The sequence below is a fragment of the Myxocyprinus asiaticus genome, chromosome 26, assembly GCF_019703515.2.
Source record: "Myxocyprinus asiaticus isolate MX2 ecotype Aquarium Trade chromosome 26, UBuf_Myxa_2, whole genome shotgun sequence".
NCBI classification, from domain to species: Eukaryota; Metazoa; Chordata; class Actinopteri; order Cypriniformes; family Catostomidae; genus Myxocyprinus; species Myxocyprinus asiaticus.
The window spans coordinates 1,503,174-1,523,842 of NC_059369.1; the positions used below are offsets into that span (position 1 = coordinate 1,503,174).

General features: G+C 36.1%; 1 protein-coding gene across 2 annotated transcripts in view; it reads right to left on the bottom strand.

Annotated features, from left to right (window-relative positions):
* reln (reelin) overlaps positions 1–20,669 on the bottom strand; it is a 238,129-nt gene that overhangs the window by 171,453 nt on the left and 46,007 nt on the right. For both annotated transcript variants that reach the window (XM_051656669.1, XM_051656668.1), the window contains exon 2: positions 16,938–17,045. In XM_051656669.1, coding sequence (XP_051512629.1) covers positions 16,938–17,045 — 108 coding nt within the window. The remainder of the gene's footprint in view (positions 1–16,937; positions 17,046–20,669) is intronic.

The following is a 20,669-nucleotide window of genomic DNA, read 5'->3' on the forward strand; positions in this document are numbered from 1 at the left end:
GCTAATGAAAATCTATGAGTTCAAACCAATGGTTTCCATTACATGTTAAGAAAGCTTCCAATAATAAGCCATTGACACATTGCATAATGCTTAAAATACAGGTAGTTAATGTACATTTGAATATGATTATATGTGAAAATGTATGAATAAAAGATTTGTGACATTTATAACGTTTTGAAGTGTTACCAAAGACATTTAAGGCATCAGATGTTTGTTAGTGTCAGTAAAGAAATGTTCATTCAAACTTTGAACTAGAAGTGTTGACAGTGTGTGTGTTTACACACTGAAATCTTAAGTACACTCTTGGGTTATTCATCAGTATTTTTCAAGTGTCACTTCAAGAAAAGTTTCTTTCTTTTCTCCTCAGAGGGCAGTTCTCTCAATCCTGAACCCTCCTCCCAACCATGCAGTCACATCTCAGTCTCTCTCGCTTTCTCTCTCTCTCTCTCTCTCTCTCTCCTATAGATAGCATATATTTTCCACTCTCACACAACCGGCTCACCATCCATCTTAACAGGCCATAATAAAGGGGATGAATATTTATTAATCAAATATACAGTACAGTATGTGAATCGATGTGTTTAGTTACATACACAGAGTCTGGCCTCTTCGGTGCTAGAAGACCGCTGTACCACACAATCATAGAAGCATATCTTCAAGTGTTGACATCATTGATATAGTGTTGTGTTATGTGTAATTACTGAATGTGGCCAAAAGCTGCTTTATTCCCCTGAGAAACTGACCCGAGTTCAGCTTGGACCGCAGATACTGGAGATCCAGAAGCTTCTCGATCACTTGGCAACACTTTCCGGCTTCACCATTGGTCTGTTTCATAATCTGCCAATCATTCTATACTGCTATTGTCATGGCTATGACAGAAATGCTCTTTGTGTTGCCAGGAAGAAGCTGTGTGCCCGATTCTGAAATGCAGGGTGCCTGGGGCTGAGGGGAAGGGAGGGCCTGACACAATGAAATGCGGATTATTGGCCAGAAGACAATTCGGCCACCTGGGGGATGTGTGTTTGTGTGTGTGTCTGGAGCTTCACATAATCACACATAATATTTATATGTACACTCCTAACTGCACACATTTGTTTTTGTGGACTTTGGACTTTAAGGAACCCCCCTCAAAGTGCTTGTGATTGTTGGGTTGTGGATCTTGAGCACTTACCCGTGTGGGGTGTTTTTGTGGTTCTGTGAAAGTCTAGTTAGCCGACTGGCTATTTGGAACAGATTGCAATGGGTCGATCAAAGGCTTTGTAGATAAAAATGTATTATGTATATTTAATCTGAGAAAATACAACATCAGCACTCTATCTGCTAACTACAGTAATATAATCACAGCAGTTTCTATTGTCTTTGATGGAGAATCATGACGGTTGTGAGACTAATGTGTTTTCGCATCCCTAATTTTAATATTATTCTTTATCTGAGCATTTAATATACAGTAATCATCTAACCATCATCATCATTTCAAAAACACAGAATAATCGCTGCAATGCAGCTGTGAGTTGATAACATTTGTCAGTGACCCCTGACCCGTAACCCTGACTCTGCACAATGAACAATGACCCTGACTGCTGCTGGTGGTCAAGTCTGAGTCAATTACAATTTGTCTTTGCAGTAAGATTTATAATGTGAATTTTACAGATCAAAACATTAATATAGATCAATATTTTGAATACTTCACTATTTGAAGTTATACGCTCAACAGATTTACATAGGTTATGACACACTATAGCACTAAAACACTGGTATAATACGAATAGGAGATGAACATAGGAAGACAGTCCCCATTTTCTCATCTCCTTTTTTCATTCTTCAGCCAAAATGCCATTAGGCCAATTCTTTTTTCTAGCTTTCATCTTTCCTTTATTGTTTAGCATTGTTTGTCTATATCTGGGACTGAAATTGCAGTTTATTTAGCAGATTTTTTGCAACAATTTTCTACCTCTTCCAATTTCCATCCACTTCATACAGTATGCAGTTCAGCATCATCTTACACTACTATCTTTGAAACTATCAGAGAATATTAGTGAATACAAAAATAAAGTTCAGATGAAAGAAAGCAGCAATGTCAAATGTCCCACAGTGTGCCAGAGGGGCTGTTTCATCCCTGACACTGCTGAAGCTCTTTCACGCAAGCTCTCCCGGGAGGCTTTAGCACTAATTTGAAGTTTAATTTGACGTGACTCTTCGGCTAATAGTGCGAGCTGGAAATTAATTAATCTGATTTGACTTGTGCTAATTTCTGATTCCCACAAACCAGCTTTCCCTTTGGAGCCTTGCAAACAAACACAAGGCGGCCTAGCTGGTGGAGACGTTGCGGTGACATGGCGTCAGAGAAGACGTAGAATAGCTGAGACAGGTGGGATGGAGGCAGCCCCCCAGAGAACGGGTCACATCTGAAGATCTTTGAGCACACATACACTTTGGGATGCTGGGCAACTGGTTTCTGACAATTTCATGCCAACAGATGGCAACAATATAATGAACAAATCAGGACGATGCTACCAATAAGTAAATAAAGTCTTTCCTTTTTCTTTTTTTAACATTTGGGTCACCATTGCCCCCATGGATGCCTTATATAAACCGGATGGCATGGTTGGTCTACTTTGAATGGATGGGCTTTTAGAACAAGAAAGTTAAGGATGGTTTTGCTTTCAACTGAGCCATATAAAGCTTTTGAGAGTGCACCTCATTTCTCTTTTCCATTAGAAGCATTTTGAAATGGCTCCTTTTTTTCATTTTCCTCAGAGGAACTTTAAAAATTGAACAGAAACTGAAAGTGCATCCTGAAAAACATGTAGGTCTTCACGACAAAAAAAATAAATAAAAAAGTAATAATCTTTCGAGAGAGAGAGAGAGAGTACAGAGGGATATATTTTACATACTGTAAATGCACTGTGATGTGCCATCTGAGATTATTTCTCTATCTCAAGAACTATAGCATCTATATTGACTAACAGTGAGTCAGTGTGAAGCAGTGGGTGAAGTTGGCAGCCCCCACACATATATCCACTGATCTCTATCGACTCTACTAATACAGTAACTACATTCACACACATTCCTGCTCTCTTTCTCGCAACATCACTCAATACTGATACAGATATCTCTCACTGTAAAAAAAGAAAAACTACCTTTAACCCACCAGGCAATATACCAGCAGATTTCAGTACACAAGGAATCAAATTTTCCTTGATATTTTGACATAAAAGAGCTAATTGTACTATAAAAACATACTGTTTTTACATTCAAGTTTCAGAACTCAAAATGTCCTCTCCAGTCCAAAAAGAACATTTATTGTTTCCACTCTGCAAAAATGACTCGTTTTAAATTTGGCCACATCGTGACTTCAGTATGTGGTGCTCATTTGAACAGCCCCCCCTCCGCAACATATGTAATTGATCACGATGGAAGAGAGGGACTGAGATAGTCCAACACTAAAAGTGGTAATATTGTCAAATTAGTTTGCTTTTAACCAATGAAAAGATTAAGATTAAGTAAGAGTAAGTTGAGTAAGGTCCCCAAATGTTGTTCCTGGCTGTGGAAAACCTGCATCTCTGCATAGCTTTCCGAAGGATCCCAACATTTGAAATGAGTGGCATATATTTATTTAAACAAAAGTTTTAAACTGAATTTATACTGAAGTTTAAACTAAAGATATATTTTTAACTAAGCTTCAATATTGCAGCTTTAAGAAAACCCTTGACAATAACCTTACAATTGTCACTAAAGCCAAGCGCATTCTGCACAACTCTCTGTCTTTGGTTTAAGGGTGACCTGGTGTATTACCTACACGAGCATTCGTTCCCGACTGAAGCCCTGTTTACACCGGGTAATAAAGATGCATTTGGGGTGATCCGATTACAAGTACTGTACACATGGTCGTCTCTTTTGACCACTTGTGTTCAGATTTCGAGTTATTTTAGTGGAATACCTGAGAACAGCTGAAAATAATGAGACATCTGGCAGGGAGATGTAGGTATTGTATTATTATATTTTCCTATAATTTAGTGTATTTTGCTTCTCAATGCATTGCTCTCCTCTTGCTCTCTCTCTATATTTCATTGGCTGTAGCTCATTGTTAGTCTCTAGCTCATTGGGATAATGCACACACCTGGCGACTCGTCGTCCAGATTTCAAGCAGGTTGGAAATCCGTAGTAGCGTCTGTGACTAGTCTGTGCATGTCACAGAAGTTTGAACACGACCATCGGATCTAAGACTTCTTGACATGGAACAGTTGCTAGCTCAAAACATCAATGGAGACATGCTAGAGTCTCCTAAGTGTAATTTTATGGTTTTACATAACTTACAGACAGGGTTGGGGAGTAATGGAATACATGTAACAGGATTAAAATACAAAATATAAGTAACTGTATTCCACTACAGTTACAATTAAATCATTGGTAATTAGAATACAGTTACATTCAAAAAGTATTTTGATTACTGAAGAGATTACTTTGCATTTTATTGTCATTTGATTAATTTAATATTTAGTCCTTTCAGATGGAAAACATTTATACATATAAATGATGTGATCCAAAGTGCATTTGAACAGCGGTGAAACACTTTCTTATGATGTGTTACATTCATACGAGCAGACAGAGAAGTAAGTTTGAAGTAAGTCTGGTGCAGAAGAAATAGAAATAAACCTTGTGTAAATTGTCAGCTTTATGCTAAGATAAAATGCTGTTTCTAGCCATTTTACATACATATGTTACCAGGCACGATCATATTTTTTTATCAAGAAAATTCACATTGGATCATAATTTATTTTTTTCTAGTAAGACCTTTGATATTAGGGCAAAAATCCTATTCTTGATAATAATTTTTGTATTGTTTTCCTGTAAAAATATAAAAAAATCAACAGTGCATAAGATATTTAGGTTTTTCAGAGAATGTATTTTTAACATGTATTTTGTCTTACTGTACTGGCAGAGTTTTTATAGTCAAAACAAGTGAAAAAATCTACCAGTGCTGAAGAAGTAATCCAAAGTATTTAGAATACGTTACTGACCTTGAGTAATCTAATGGAATACGTTACAAATTACATTTTACAGCATGTATTCTGTAATCTGTAGTGGAATACATTTCAAAAGTAACCCTCCCAACCCTGCTTACAGATAGTCTGCATCTTGTCAACTACCCGTGTGTTGTTTTCGTACCTCATAGGAAAGCCAAAGTGCTGCCACACTGGCGAGTTCAGCGTAGACGGTACATTCTCAGTCTCTGTGTTGGGCGTGTTGCTGCTGTCTGCAGCCATTTTCAAATAATGGAAACGCGTTTGGTGAAGTACAGCTACAATTGCACAGAAGATAAAGACTGTGCCCTCTGTTGAAAGTGTGCTAGGCTTAAGGGTTTTGGGTTTCTTGCAAGTGGGCCCTGATCAGTAGCGGTTTTAACCACCACGCATTTGCGTGGGGCCCTGGACGTCGGGGGGCACCCACCCCAGTAGGAAATTGCTAAAGGGGTGACATGTTGTTCTGGGTACACGCGCAAATACGCTGTTGTCAGGACTCTCAGAGTAGTTCACGTTAGAGGTCCGCTGGGTTTGGGTCAATTAGGGGCCGTTCACATCGAATGTGTTTTTGCGTGCGTCTGCCCTGTTTTTCCATTAATTTCCTATGTAAACACACGCTAAATGAATGTCCATACCTGCTGCACCGCATCTTGCTGTTTATTAAGTGTCTCATGCAGGACCAGCACATTTTTAGACACTGTGTCAAGTTAAAAAAGAACTTCAGGTCTCAAAAACGCATGTTGAGACATCTGCGTTCTGTTTCATTCGTTGCACTGCGTCTAGATTGTTTTTAGCGCAGGTGTTATAAAGATTTAACATTCTGAACAAGTTCAGGTTGCAAAGAGGTTACTCTTTAACATTATTCTAGATTGTTCTGCACCAAGCAAAGTTTCGGCACTTGATAAACGGCAATGTTTTTTTTTTCCCTTCTGCTCTAGTGTGCTGAAGGGATACCATGCCTTGTATGTTTACTGTTACAATACTGTTACGAATGTTGCCTTCGATGCTTACATAAAATACATCCTTTTGCAACATGGTGAACAATACAGTGCCACGTCAGAATATAAGCTCCAGGTGAAAGTAAAGTAACAGAAATATATTACTACTGTATACAACAAATCCTCACAGTAATAATAATAATACTGTATCCTATTATAATGAAAAACTGGACAACAATAAATAATTGTTGGGTTATAATAATGATAAATAACAACTGAATTCCAAAATGATAGTGGTTGAAGAAGTAGGTTTTGCACACCCTATTCATTAAAAAACAAAAACAAAATTATATATAAAAAATATTTGTAGGTAAATATTGCTTTTTATCACTGTATTGTGGAAAAACTGGAAACAAGCATTAATTATCTTTAACTAGGTTTTTATTTCATTAAACATTTTGAATGTATTTGGCTACAGCAGGTGATAGGATGAATTGAAAATTATGATTTAAAATCAATTTTATGTCATTTTTAAGCCCAAATTTTCTAAATGGGGCCTCGTGTTGGTTGGTTGCTTGGGGCCTCAGAAATCGTAACCACAAAACTAAGTGGTGACTTTAACACTCTCAGCAGCACATGCACAACAGCGTTCATCGGTGAGTTTAACAAAACTCAGCCATCATTCAACCATCGCCAATGTATTTTTTCAAATTGCTTGGCTGCGGAGTGCTCATAACGTGGTGCATTCTGCCGGGCCGACATAATTGTTTAACTCACCTGACTGATTCCCTGTGTAGTGACACTCCAATATTAAAAACTAGAACCAGTTAAACTCCTCTATTTGTTGCCGCGGCAAAGCAAGTTTCTAATTTTATTTCTATTTTTTATCTTTTATTTAATTCTAATTTTCTAATGAATCATGAAAGAATGTCTTTCTCTACCTTAAGGAAGAGAAATTGAAAACAGAAAGTTTTGTAATAAATGGACTGAAAAATATTTGTTTCTACTTGATGGCACAAAGCCAGAGTGTTTGACATGCAGCAAGTGTATCGTGGAAACAAAGGAATGCAATTTGAGAAAGCACTTCAAGACCAAGCATATAAACTTCAACACGCATTTTCCTGCAGGCTGTGATGCTCGCTGACATAAAGTGCAAAGTTTGACAGATATTTATGAGCAAAGACGAGCCATCATGGTCTGTACCTTGCAAGAAAAGGCAACATCAGCATCTATCCGTGTAGTATGGATCCTCGGAAAAAAGAAAAAACGTTCACCAACTCAGAGACCATGAAAGATTGCATACTAGAGGTTGTACAGGAGATTGGGATCAGAAACAACATAATAGCATCTATACAGAAAATACCGATGTCTGACACAACAACCAGGAGAAGAGTTGAAATACTTTAAAATTATATTTTTGAAACACTTTTAGACAAAGTAAAAAAGGAGGTAATGTCACTAGCTGTGGATGAATCAACCAGTGGTTGTAACTTAGGAGAGCTATGTCTCTACGTGAAATGTTTTGATGTTATGTGCTTTCGGGAGCACCTGTTGGGTCTAATTCCGTTGCAGGGACATGCAACTGGTGAGATACTTTTTCAAAAAGTTGTTTCACTTTTTACTGAGCATGGACTAGATTTGCAAAGAGTAAATATGCTTGTTACAGATGCCGCTATTTCAATGTCAGGGAGGGTGCACGGTCTGTTTGCGCACCTGGCCGAACTTGCGCACTGCACTGCTTGATCCACCAGAATGTTCTATGCGTTAAACTAAGAGGTGAATTAAATTTGATTAAATTAAAATGGATAGTGTTATGTCATAATTAATTTAATTCGAGCAACTTCAAGCCTACAGCATTGCTTGTTTCACAGGCTCTTATCAGACATGTCTACTGATCACTCTGATTTAATCCAACATATCAATGTTAGGTGGCTAATAAGGGCAATGCACTGAAAAGGTTTTGTGAAATCGGGGAAGAGATTGAGGAATTTTCTTCGTGACCGTCATCACAAGAAAGCCACCATATTTCTATCTCAAATGCTTGATGAGACATTCATGACAGATGTGTGTTTTCTGAGTGACATCATAAATCATTTGTACAGCCTTAATCTAGAAATGCAGTGAAGGGAATACATTTGTGAGATATTGTGAAAAAACTTAATGGATTTAAACACAAGATGGACTTGTTTTTAACTGATTTGACCACTGCAAAAATGCTGCACTTTCCAACATTGTATGATGGAATTGTTTGACAAACTGCGTTCAAACCTTGCTGCAAGGTTTGACGACTTCAGTATACCGCCAGAGGTGATGCAGTTTACCAAGGATCCATTTAATGTTGATGCGGGGGGAGCGTTTGCTTCGAAAGCCAAAGAGGTGCTCACCTTAGTGAAGGCTTTTTGCAATTAGAGCTTATAGATATCCAAAAATCATCTGATTTGAAGCATGGATTTTAGTCTAGGGGATGTGTGCAGTTTTGGGTTGAACTGAACCAGGCCCAGTTCCCAAACACCAGAAGTTTGGCGATTTCATTCTGATTATGTTTGGTACAACTTACACATCTGAGTCAAGCTTCTTGCATATGAATGCGATAAAAACAGACATTCATTCCTCCCTTACAAGTGAACACCTCCACCAGTGCTTGAGTATTACTCTTACTACTTATGAGCCAAACTTTGTAGCTCTTTCAAGGTCAAACAAGTGCAATTTTGACAACAACAACAAAAAAAAAACAAAAAAAGAAACAAACAAAAAAAAAAAAAAAAGAAAAAGAAAAGAGCACTGGTTACTAATTGTGCATGTATTTTATGCTTAGTGGACATGAGATCTGAAAGTAACAAACAATGTGATTTTACAGCATAGACATTTTAAAAGGTATCCTTCAGAGCTTATTTTAGTTCTTAAACAAAATTATGTTGTAAAAACCTGTTTTGTTATTTTATATACAGTAACTTAACTATTTGGCATGCCTCAAATGTACACTTTGATAATCCGGCCCTCAAAGGAAACTAGTTGAAGAGCCCTGATTTAGACCATTCAACAGAGGGTGCAGTCTTTATCTTGTATGCAATTGTAGCAGTACTTCACCAAATGTGTTTCCATTATTTGAAAATGGCTGCAGACGGCAGCAACATGCCCGACACAGAGATTGAGAATGTGCCGTCTATGCTGAACTCGCCAGTGTGGCAGCACTTTGGCTTTCCTATGAAGTACGAAAACAACACACGGGTTGTTGACCAGATGCAGACTATCTGTAAGTTATGAAAAACCATAAAATTATACACAGCTGTCCCTTGCATGTTATAGAGTCAGGGATGTTCTTTTGAGTCATATTGCTTGTCCTGCACCCGTTTTGCTTGAATGTAGCCAACTATACTTGAAGGTTTTATTTGTTTGTGCTCTTTTTTATGTATTTTACTGTGACGCGCGCAGCACATGCAAACTATATATTTATATGATTAGCCTTTTGCAGTTTAATAAGCACAATAACCATATAGCAGACTGTTAATCATGAGAAGCTGATTAAACATACAAATTAAAACACAAATTAAAGTGCCTTATACGTTTTTCCGTCAAAATAAAAGCTCAATTTAAGTAGGTGAGTGAAATTGACGAAATTGCGACAGAAATATATTACTACTGTATAGTAAAATGTCATATTCAATGTAGTATTAATAAATAATATACTCTTATATAGAGTAATAATAATAATAATAATAATATATAAATAGTAATTGCATTATATTTAAACAATATCTCACAAGCAAGAGTGCTGTTGTACTAAATAAAAGTTTTCATTAATGTTTTCATTAAGTCTGTGATGCTCTGCTGTGCAGCACTGTATTTGACAAACACACACACACACACACACACACACACACACACAAAAAACCTCCAATGTTGTTTTTCGGAAAGTGCAATGAAGATCTGCGAACACTTCACTTGAAAATAATTATGCAATGGTATGTTAAAAAAAAGTGCTTCTCCTGTTTAATTTGTTTTAAGGTTGATTAGGCAGTTTTTTTTATGATAAAATTGTATTCAACTTTAAAACACAGAATTCAGAAAAAAAATCTAACGGAAAACGTGAAATTTGGGAAAAAATAAAACAGTTTTCATAGGGCCCTACTCTTATTATTTGAACTTTGAGAATTTATATTGTGTATTAGAGAACTTTATACTGATAAGAAATTATATTTTCCATTTTGCTCAAGCATTTTTTTCAACAACAACAACAATATATATATATATATATATATATATATATATATATATATATATATATATATATATATACATATATATACATATTTCATACAATGTCATTTAAGTGTTATATTGAATTGAATTGTGAACCTCATATCATATATCGAACCAAATTGTGAGATGACCATATCCTCCCATCCCTAAATGAGATACATAATGAGCACACACATTTTTACTGGTATTTACTGTCAAAATGTGTTTTACTGTGCTGAGATTTATGTGTAAAAATGTCATCAATGGGTAAGCATTGTGTGTGTGTGTGTGTGTGTGTCTGAGTTCCTGTCAGCAGAGTCAAAGATCAGGCTGATCACAGAGCTGCTGAGCTTTTGAAGTCTCTGAGGGACTGACAGTTTTCAACCCTATCAGAACACACACACAAACACACACATGTTGGTGCGGCTATCCTTATGAGCACTCTCCATAGACATAATGATTTTTATACTGTACGAACTATAGATTCTATCCCCTAAACCTAACCCTCACAAAAAAAAAAAAAAAAAAAAAAAAAAAATCTGCAATTTTACATTTTCAAAAAAACATTGTTTAGTATGTTTTTTAAGTGATTTGAATAATGGGGACAGTAGAAATGTCCTCATAAACCACATTTATAGCATAATATATATATATATGGGGGGGGGGGGGCAGGTTTAAGTGGTTTACGAGGACTTTTTTTAGGTTACAAACTGGTAATTACAAGGGTATTATGCTATAAATGTGGTTTATGAGGAAATTTCTAGTGTCCCATTAATTGAAATTGCTTAAAAAACATACTAAACGATGTTTTATTGAAAATGTAAAAATGCAAAAAGGTTTCTGTGAGGGTTAGGTTTAGGGGTAGGGTTAGGGTTAGGGGATAGAATATATAGTTCGTACAGTATAAAAATCATTATGTCTATGGAGAGTCCTAATAATGATAGCTGCACCAACATGAGTGTGTGTGTGTGTGTGTGTGTGTGTGTGTGTGGTGTGTGTTGGTGAGAGCGCAAGGGCACTTTTTAACAGAAATACATTTAGGAAGTTATAAACATTGTTTGTCATTCTTATCCGATATACTTATCCAGTGTCTTATTTTATTTTATTATTTTGCTGTGGTAACCTGTACTGCTCTTTGAAATAACTTAAATATTTTGGTGAAGTGATATGGAACCGTTATGCAGTCAAGACCTGGAACTACTTCATAGCCCTGCGTTTACTGAAAAATAATTGCACACCTTTGAATGTCTGTCAACCAATCAGAATCAAGCATTCAACAGACCTGTGGTATAAATGTAAAATAAAATCATTACTGCTGTAGTGATAATCACACGGCCACCCATTTGAAGAGGTAGACCTCACACAAAACACCAAAGTACAGTATGTGGTGAATTTTGATCACTCATCACTTAAGGTGTACATGTGTGTGTTTATGAATGACAGGTAGCCCTTCCCTCCGTTTACCTTGGGGCACCAGCTAAGGAATTTCACCTTAACAGTATAAAATTGATCTGAATGGACCATTTAATAAATTAGAAATATGTAAATTGGAGGGAATGGGTAATCTGAATAATCTGAAGGATTTGTGAGATCCGGCCTAACCTTTAGAGCCCTTGCCTTATTATCAACACAAAGAAGACACAGTTGTAATAAAATGAATTTTATTTACAAAAAGATAAACAAGAAAAGCTAACAACTACTAAATGGGACTAATATGCTAAAACCTACTACAAATGGTTAAGAAAAATTGCATATGATGGAAATATGCAAATGTTTTAGTTAGATGTAGCTATAGCAGAGTTTTGGTTATTTTATGGGAGGATAAGGTGAAACTGATAGTATACACTTATGCCAAGAGTTCTAGAAAGATGTTTGAATAGAGATATTTATGTTCTTATTGATTGTGCACTGAGTTTGGTGATAGCGACATCTTCCACCTGTGGTTCGGGGCCTCTTTAAAGTTGTAAAGGAGCTGGATTCCATTTCAACAGGCTTGAACACAAAGTGCTGCTGATCTCCTGGAGAACCATGCAATCCTCACAATCTGGAACATGCAGATGAAGGAAAACTTGAATAAAAGGTTTGCTCGCAAAAGCTTAACCTTGTTACTGGAATTTCTGTAGTTATCTCCCTTGTATGGGGACTCCGAACTTGCATTTGCTGTTGTCTCTTGGAGTGAGACTTGGTACTTGGTCGATCTGTTGCTGTCTCTCTGGACTGAAGACACAGAATGTCTCTTGCAGACCGGAGACTCAGAACTTGGTGATCTGGTACTGTCTTCTACCTTACTGAACAATGGTGTTGCTGTTGAAACATACTTTTATAGCTTTCGCTTAAGGAAGAGATTTCAAATTTCTGCCTTTCTGTTCCAGTGTTCTGATTGGCTGTTGGAATCAGAGGTGGCACACACAGTGTTAGTTTCAGTTATTTGTCATTTTCAAGGATCCGAAGTTTGTTTATGTGGAGATTTGTCCTTCTTTTGGAGAATCTCTTTGTTTCAGTTGCTCCATCCAAATGGCCAGGCCAATTAACAGAACCAGTTTGATGGTCATTAGATGTCCTGCAGTCATTCACACCTAGGTTTTAGGGATGGGGAGACTGGGTGAACAATAATGAATCTGGTGATGGGGTAAACTCCTCTGCAAGGCCCTTTGTCTTCCAAAAAGGTGCCTGGAAATGTTTTTTCAGTCCTATGTGATGGCAAAAGGCATCTGCTTATGTAAAGCCTGTTCACATCAAGAACCTGATCACATCAATGTGAAGATTCATCCCCTGTAGTAGATGAAAGGGCTTTGGAATGCCTTTGTCTTCTTGCTGTCTACTACGCGTCTTATGGACATATGGATATGTGAACTCATATAAACACCAAGCCATAACTACACAAATGCACAGGGTACGTCAAAGAGTTTTTAAATGAAATGCTGAAATGTTTGTCAACATCCCACTCACATTCTGTCAAGTTTGATGGCGGTGTGATGGGGGGTTTACATTGCCTCAGGGATGCCTCATTCACAAGTTCTTCCTCCACCTTTGGCTACAGTCCCCTTTTGCTCTGCTAGAGCATTATACCAACTAATTTTGTCTTGCTGTCAATTACTAATATTTCTCTCTCTCCACTTTAAAGGAATAGTTCACCCAATTAAAATTCTGTCATAAATTACTCATGTCGTTCCAAAGCCATATAACCTTTTTTTTATATATTTATTTTTAGCTCTTAACAATGGAATTTCTTCAATAAAAGACACAAGCCACTGTGAATGAGCTTCTCTCGTTCACTTATGAACGTACAACAGATATACATAAAAAAAAAAATCTGTTTTTTCACCAAAACCTATTGTCCCTTCAGAAAACTTGGAATACGACGCATAAGTCACATGGACTAATTTTATGTTCATTTTGGGTCCTTTTTAACTATAAGGTGAGTTATCCACTGCCATCGTATTAAAAAGATGGATCAAAATATTCATTAAATGTCTTCTTTTGTGTTCTGCATGAGAAAGAAAGTCATACAGGTTGGAACAGCATGAGGGTGAGTAAATTTTGACAGAATTTTCATTTTTGGGTGAACTACTGGTTAATATGAGGAACCTTTCCTGGAGGAACTCTTACAAGTTTTACAAGATCAGTCCTTCTGACACCCGATCAACTGAGCAACAATATGATCATATTTAGAGTGGACTAAAGTTGAGTGTAAAAACTATGCCCACAGTTGCACCTCCTCACCGCATATATTTCAGCCAGATCACAAATAATCTGCAGTTTTGAGCATCACCTGTATTCTTGGTTTCCCTCAACACCTGTGGACTTCTTTTTGGATTGCTTTGCTATTCTAGAATATCTTGTCTAATTTGCCTGATGCTTTGCCCATTCCCTGCCAAGTCGATTCTGGACTATGATAGTATTTCTTGAATAAACATGTGCACATGGATCAAAACCAGACTTCCCTGTCAGTAGTTTTAGTGAGACAGCCTGAGGTCTGTTTCAAGTACAACAAACTTACTTTAAATTTCTCCAATGTCTCAAAAAAAAAAAAAAAAAAAAATGTTAGGATAGTTACAGTATAAGTGTAGACCATAGGAATACAGTATTTATGTTAGTAGGACACAACAGTGCCTGCCCACTTTTCAGTCATTCCAGCACCAACTCCGAGGTGAATCACAACATTACAAAATTTGATTTGAAGCAAAAAAGTGTTTGAAAATTGGACAAAAAGAAAAAGGTACAAGACTGTGTACTTAACGTCTTTAATGAGGGAATAAACTACAATCCCATGAAGTATTGCGAATGATTTAATCAAATTAAATACTATATATTTAAATTTTATTGCAACATATCCAGATGTTTACACATATATAGTAAGTTTAAGAGTGTATAGGGAGAGCGCCTTTATTACGTCATTCCCAGTGTATCTCGTCATTGCAGAGCTCTTTTTCTTGTCGGCTGTGACTCTGATTGGTGGAATGTTTCTTGCCTGGACCATGGGAATTGTAGTTCTTCATCTGGAATTCCACTATTAAACATGATTTCTAAAAAGTGAAGTTAAAAACGCAGACTGATGGCTTCAAAAGAAGCATATACCATCGATTAACCCTTTAACAGTGGAATACCTCACATGGGTCAAAAACATCATCCTGAGAACATGACCCCACCATTTTCAGCCTGATCTCATGAAATGACAACATTTTAACAGTTCAAAATTTACGTGCTTTATTACATGTTTGGCTGCAGGTTTCCCGTGAAATGTCCAGCTGGGGGTGCCAAAAGCGAGTAAAATGGTGTCGTATTCAGATGAGGTTTTCAGGTGAATTTTAGATGGATATTTTTAAAACATACTTCCCTAATGTAAAACTTTTGCCTAAACCTAACCAGTAGTGTTTTAAAATATAAATGAGATGTTTTAAAAAACATCCTTACCAAATCAATGACTAAACCTAACCATTGGTGTTTAAAATATAAATGAGATGTTTAAAATAAAACATCCTTAGCTTATCAATGCCTAAACCTAACTATTAGTGTTTAGAATAGAAATGAGACATTTAAAAAAGACATCCTTACCTTATCAATGTCTAAACCTAACCATTAGTGTTTAGAATAGAAATGAGACATTTAAAAAAGACATCCTTACCTTATCAATGTCTAAACCTAACCATTAGTGTTTAGAATAGAAATGAGACATTTAAAAAAGACATCCTTACCTTATCAATGTCTAAACCTAACCATTAGTGTTTAGAATAGAAATGAGACATTTAAATAAGACATCCTTACCTTATCAATGCCTAAACCTAACCATTAGTGTTTTAAAATATAGAAGCAAAATGAAAAAAAATCACATTTCTTAACCAACCACATCATTTCATGCTGCTTTTATGACTCTGTAATGTTATGTGTCAGCTTGAGTTCATGGCCATACTCAATCCACAGTCCTCTGACTCCAAGTCCAATGCCTTATCAGGTGAGCTACCGCACAAGCTATTCATATATTCAGTGGATATGTGGGTCTGTAATACAAGCATTAAAATGTATTGTTTTTTTTGTTTTTGTTTTTTTTTTAAAGATGTGTTTGAGTAAAAGTGTGTCGTTATCATAAATTAACAGGGTCTGAGTAATAGAGAGAAAAAATAAGTATTTATAAAGTCATAATCAGCCATTTAAGTCATGATTTGAGAGCAAGTGAATAAAACACACAGTTGTTTTAGCGCCTCTAGTGTTAATTTCACCTGGAAACTGCAGGGAATTGTACCTGGAGACACGTATAACAAGTTTTGCAAAAATGTATGTAGAGTCATGTTTTCACTATGAGACCAAGTAGCTTTTGACCATGGCCAATTTTGTCAGGGGAAAAAAGTGTTTTTTTTTTTTTGTTTTTGTTTTTTTGCATGGATGAATAAAGGTGTTTTTAATGCACCACAGAGGCTGCATAAATACGTTTATCAAAATGTATTTATTTATACCGTATTACAAACAGATGTATCAATGTATCACAAGATTTAAAGTTAATTGTTGAGATGTCAACAGTTAAATGCAGCTCTGATGTGGTATTTCAATTACACAGAACCAAAGCCACATCAGAGCTGCCTCTGAAACTGGAACACCTTAATACAGAGCAGATTTTCCCAACTAGGGGTTTTGGTAAACCCCTGATGAAACTGCAGGAATTGCCCCTGATGAGACTGCATTAGAAATGCCAATGCTTTTGAGATTAAACATAGTATGTTTAATGCTGTTAAATAAAATTAGTAGTTTCTCTTCTCAGCAAATTTCATGATCTTGCATCAAACTTATGTTACTAGAATGAGCACTAAAACTCAATGTGCCAGAGCATGTTCGCAAATTATATCCATTTATGATGATACCACACATTGTTGTGATTGATGCAAATCCAAACCCTGTCTCATTAAACTGTCAAAATGAAAATGCTCTCTTTCCTTTTAAATACCCATGCTTAATTGACCTCAAACAGAATAACAGGCCTAATTCATCACAAAGTTACTTTAGGTACAGAACATATTTCAACACGTGTTGTGTATGTGTAAGGTAAAAAAAAAAATAAAGAAGAAGAAGAAAAAAAAAAGGTATGAGATCTTCCCAATAATGGTTTCAAAACATGGAAGATTGACTTTTGTGTGGATACAAGTATTCATTGTAAAATATGAGCTGCAACCGCTTTAAAGATTTTACTGTTACAGTAATCTATTATTAGGTTTGCAAGTGTTCAATAAAGTAATTTAAAACTTACCAAACCCAAAGGCTGAAGATGCAGAGATTGGAGAAGACTGGACAGTGGTGGAGGTGTAGAGACCGGTGACCAGCAGCCCATCAAAGTAGGTACTGGTTGAAATCGTCACTGTATACACACAGAGAGGGGAGATTGGGTGTATGAAGAGATGGGCAAAATTTTCAACCAAATCTGTAAAATACCACAATGACATAAATGGAAGGTCAGCCTGTTTAAATAGGCCTACAGTGCTTTGGTGCACATTGTGAAACAATAGTTGCCAAAAGATGTTATCAAAAGCGGTTAACAAAAGTTGACCCATGCTATTGTCATTTTGTGAAGAAACTGTAAATTGTTAACTGGAGAACTGGTCAGCTTTAGATATTATTTTGAGGGACTCACCCACCAAATGGCACAATATGAGAGCTGTTCATGAACTTAACTCAAAGTCACTCAGTGTCCACAAAATTCTTTTGATAATTTTAGAGTCACTTAACAATTTGTGAAGGAATTTAAACAAGATTTTATTTGATGAATGGATTCAAAATCATTTAAATGAACCAAAGTCGCCACTACTAGTAAGTAATTTAGCAGATGCTTTCATACAAAGTGACTTACATTACACTTATTAGGTACAATTCCTCTGGAGCAATTCCCCTTTGGGTTATGTGTGTTGATTAAGGGCACAGTGATAGCTGATGGTTTAGTCCTGTAGCTCAACTGAGCGTGGTGCTGGCAATGTTAAGCTCATGGTTTCTATTCCCAGGGAGTACAGACATTAAGACTACACAGAAAGCATGGCTTCCCTAAAAATCATAAGAAATGTGCCAATGACAAGTTTAATATGTGTACAAATATTAATTACAAATTACTAATTATGCATTTTAATATTTTAGCAAATAAAAGTATCAAATATCACACATCGCTATCATGCTGTTTGTTCAAGTAACAGAATCCCCCCCTCCCCTTTTTTCTTCTTTTTTTCCTTCCTTCTTTTTTTTTTTTTTTTTTTACAGTACATGAATATGTCTGTAGACATACTACTGTTACTTAGCCATGCTTCAGTGGGAGTCTATGGCAGATTCCAGTCATTTAATAAATAGCACAAAATATTGATGTTGATTGGATGAGAGGCTCTAAACATGTCACATTGGGTCCCACCTGGATTTCGTGCTTCTCTGGGAGTCTATGAGAGCTTCATGAGTGCTATTTGCATTGGATGTGCATCTGATTGCCTACTGGACATTGGGCTATCAATCAATGTATTTTCAAAGCCCGGCTTCACTATATGATGACTTTTCAATAAACAGCCAATAATTGAAAATGGTGATGTAAGTGAATGATATTGTATGAAATATTAAAGCACTGCTGTCGAGCTCATCTTTGTGGAAATCAAATTGGCAACTGTGAGGTTACCAGCACACACATACACCACTTACATTTCAAGTGCATTAGTGTTAACGTGTTTCCAATTTGTTTGTACAAACTGAGGGACGAGTTGAAATTATTTTAAATATTTGTATGGTAATCAACAGGATGTCACAGATACTGTCTATAGACATTGAAAATAACCCGGAATACAGAAATATGAAAGCATGAGAGAGAGAGAAAGAGAGGGAGAGAGAGAGAGAAAGAGAGTGGGAGAGAGAATTACATTTGAAAACGCCTTTTATTACTATAAATCACAACAATAAAAAAAAAAAAAACACTTTTTTCCAGCAAAAGTTACCTTTTATACCACATACTAAAGTAACAAAGAATCACACACAAAAAACTTTGTTAATTACAGCAAATGTGTAAAAAAACAAAAAACAATTCCCCTTCAACAACAGAGCACAGAGCTCCATTGCCACACCATCTCATCTCAAAAGTCAAAAGATCCTTCATAAACTTATAAAAACAGAAATCAATTAAAACTCTTGATTTTTCCAGATTCAGAAATAACATTATTACTTTGACAATTGTTCAATTTTATTTTTCCTTCTCATATAAATGGCTAATTTTGCCTGACCTAAAACAAAATGTAGCAATTGAAAAACAAAACTCTTCCTATTCACATATTTAAAACCAAAAATAAAAATCCCCATAGGAAAAAAAAAAAAAAAACAAACAAAAAAAAAGAAAATCATTAAAAGAATTGAACAACTTTTGTAAAATCAAAAATAAAGGCTTCAATCTATCACATTCCATTCAGGTTTTACATTCTCTTCTACATAAAGTACATTGCGCCAAGGTATGTCAACTTTATTATTTAGAACCTTTTTGTTAAAAACTTTAACACATGCTTTATAAAATGCTTTACCAGTGGCTGTACATAAATCCAAACACAAGGGTTTTTCGGCTTCTAAAAAAGGCCCCTTACAACCATCTAGTTTAGGCAACGCAATCAGACTTGGAAAAAAGTCCTCCATATTAGGAGTGTTTATTCCTCCATGATAGTCCATCAATAACTTTCTTTCCTCATTTCTGAATAAGGATTTCCAGTTTGATAGCATCTGTGCAATTGACTGCAAAGATCTGACTTTTAGGCATAGAGCCACTTCCTCTATTTTCTCAAAGTCAGTTCCAGCTATGTCAATCAGATGTCTCAAAGGGATTTTTTTTTTTTTAAATTAAATAGTTCATTAAGTCCATAAAAAGAACAACTGTTTTTTGTTATATCAAAACATGCTCCATTAATTAAAGGTTCCTCTAAAAGCCAGTGAAGAGAAAAAGTGTTCTCATCTCTTTGTGAGTCAAAAAGTCTCCAAATTTTTAAAGAGATTGCAATAAAACACTGGCATTCCATTTGTATTTAATTTAAGAGGGTCCATTAAAAACAGGTATTTGTCTAACGCCAGTCCTTCAGTTTTGTGCAATATACTGTAGAGCATGTAACACCCTGCCAGCCATTCGCTGTTGATCCATAAATAAGTCTTTGTAGAAACTGCAAGCAAAAGCCACTGTCCTACTTTGTAAATGTACCAAACCATGTCCACCCTCTTCTTTGGGCAAGTATGGTACACTTTGCGGAACACAATGCAGCTTATCCCCCCCAAAAATCTACCAGAACCATTTGAATTATTGCCAAAAGTTGTGGATGAGGATCTAGACAGGCCAGTCTATGCCAGAAGCATGAAGCTACTATATTGATAACAATTAATGTTCTCCCTCTGTATGACATTTTTGGTGTCAACCACTCCCATTTTTCAAGCTTGCCTTTCACTTTTTCAGTGATTCCTTCCCATTTTTTCTGTATGGTAATTTAATCTCCTAAAAACACTCCTAAATATTTAAAACCTCCTTTCCCCAGGATAAACCACCTGGAAAGTTTGGTTTCCCTTTTAACCAATTTCCAGGTAAAAAAAAACTTCACTCTTGTTCCAGTTTAACTTTGCTGATGATATAACTCTAAACTCTTCTACAATTTTCATTAAAACCTGTACATCACTTTGTCCATTGATTAAACACCACATCATCAGCATAAGCTGACAAAACAAATGTTATTTTCACAATTTGGTAAATTCAAACCACAAATGTTTTCTCTTAATCGGTGCAACAATGGTTCTATAGCAAGTGAATATAACATTCCAGATAAAGAACACCCCTGCCTAACACCCCACTGAACCTTAAAAGGAGTGCATAAGCCACCGTTTATCTTAAGCACACTTTCAATGTCACCATAAAGAACTTTCACTTTATCAATAAAATCTTTACAAAATCCAAAGGCTTCAAATGTTTTCCACAAAAAAGAGTGTTCAACCCTGTAGAACG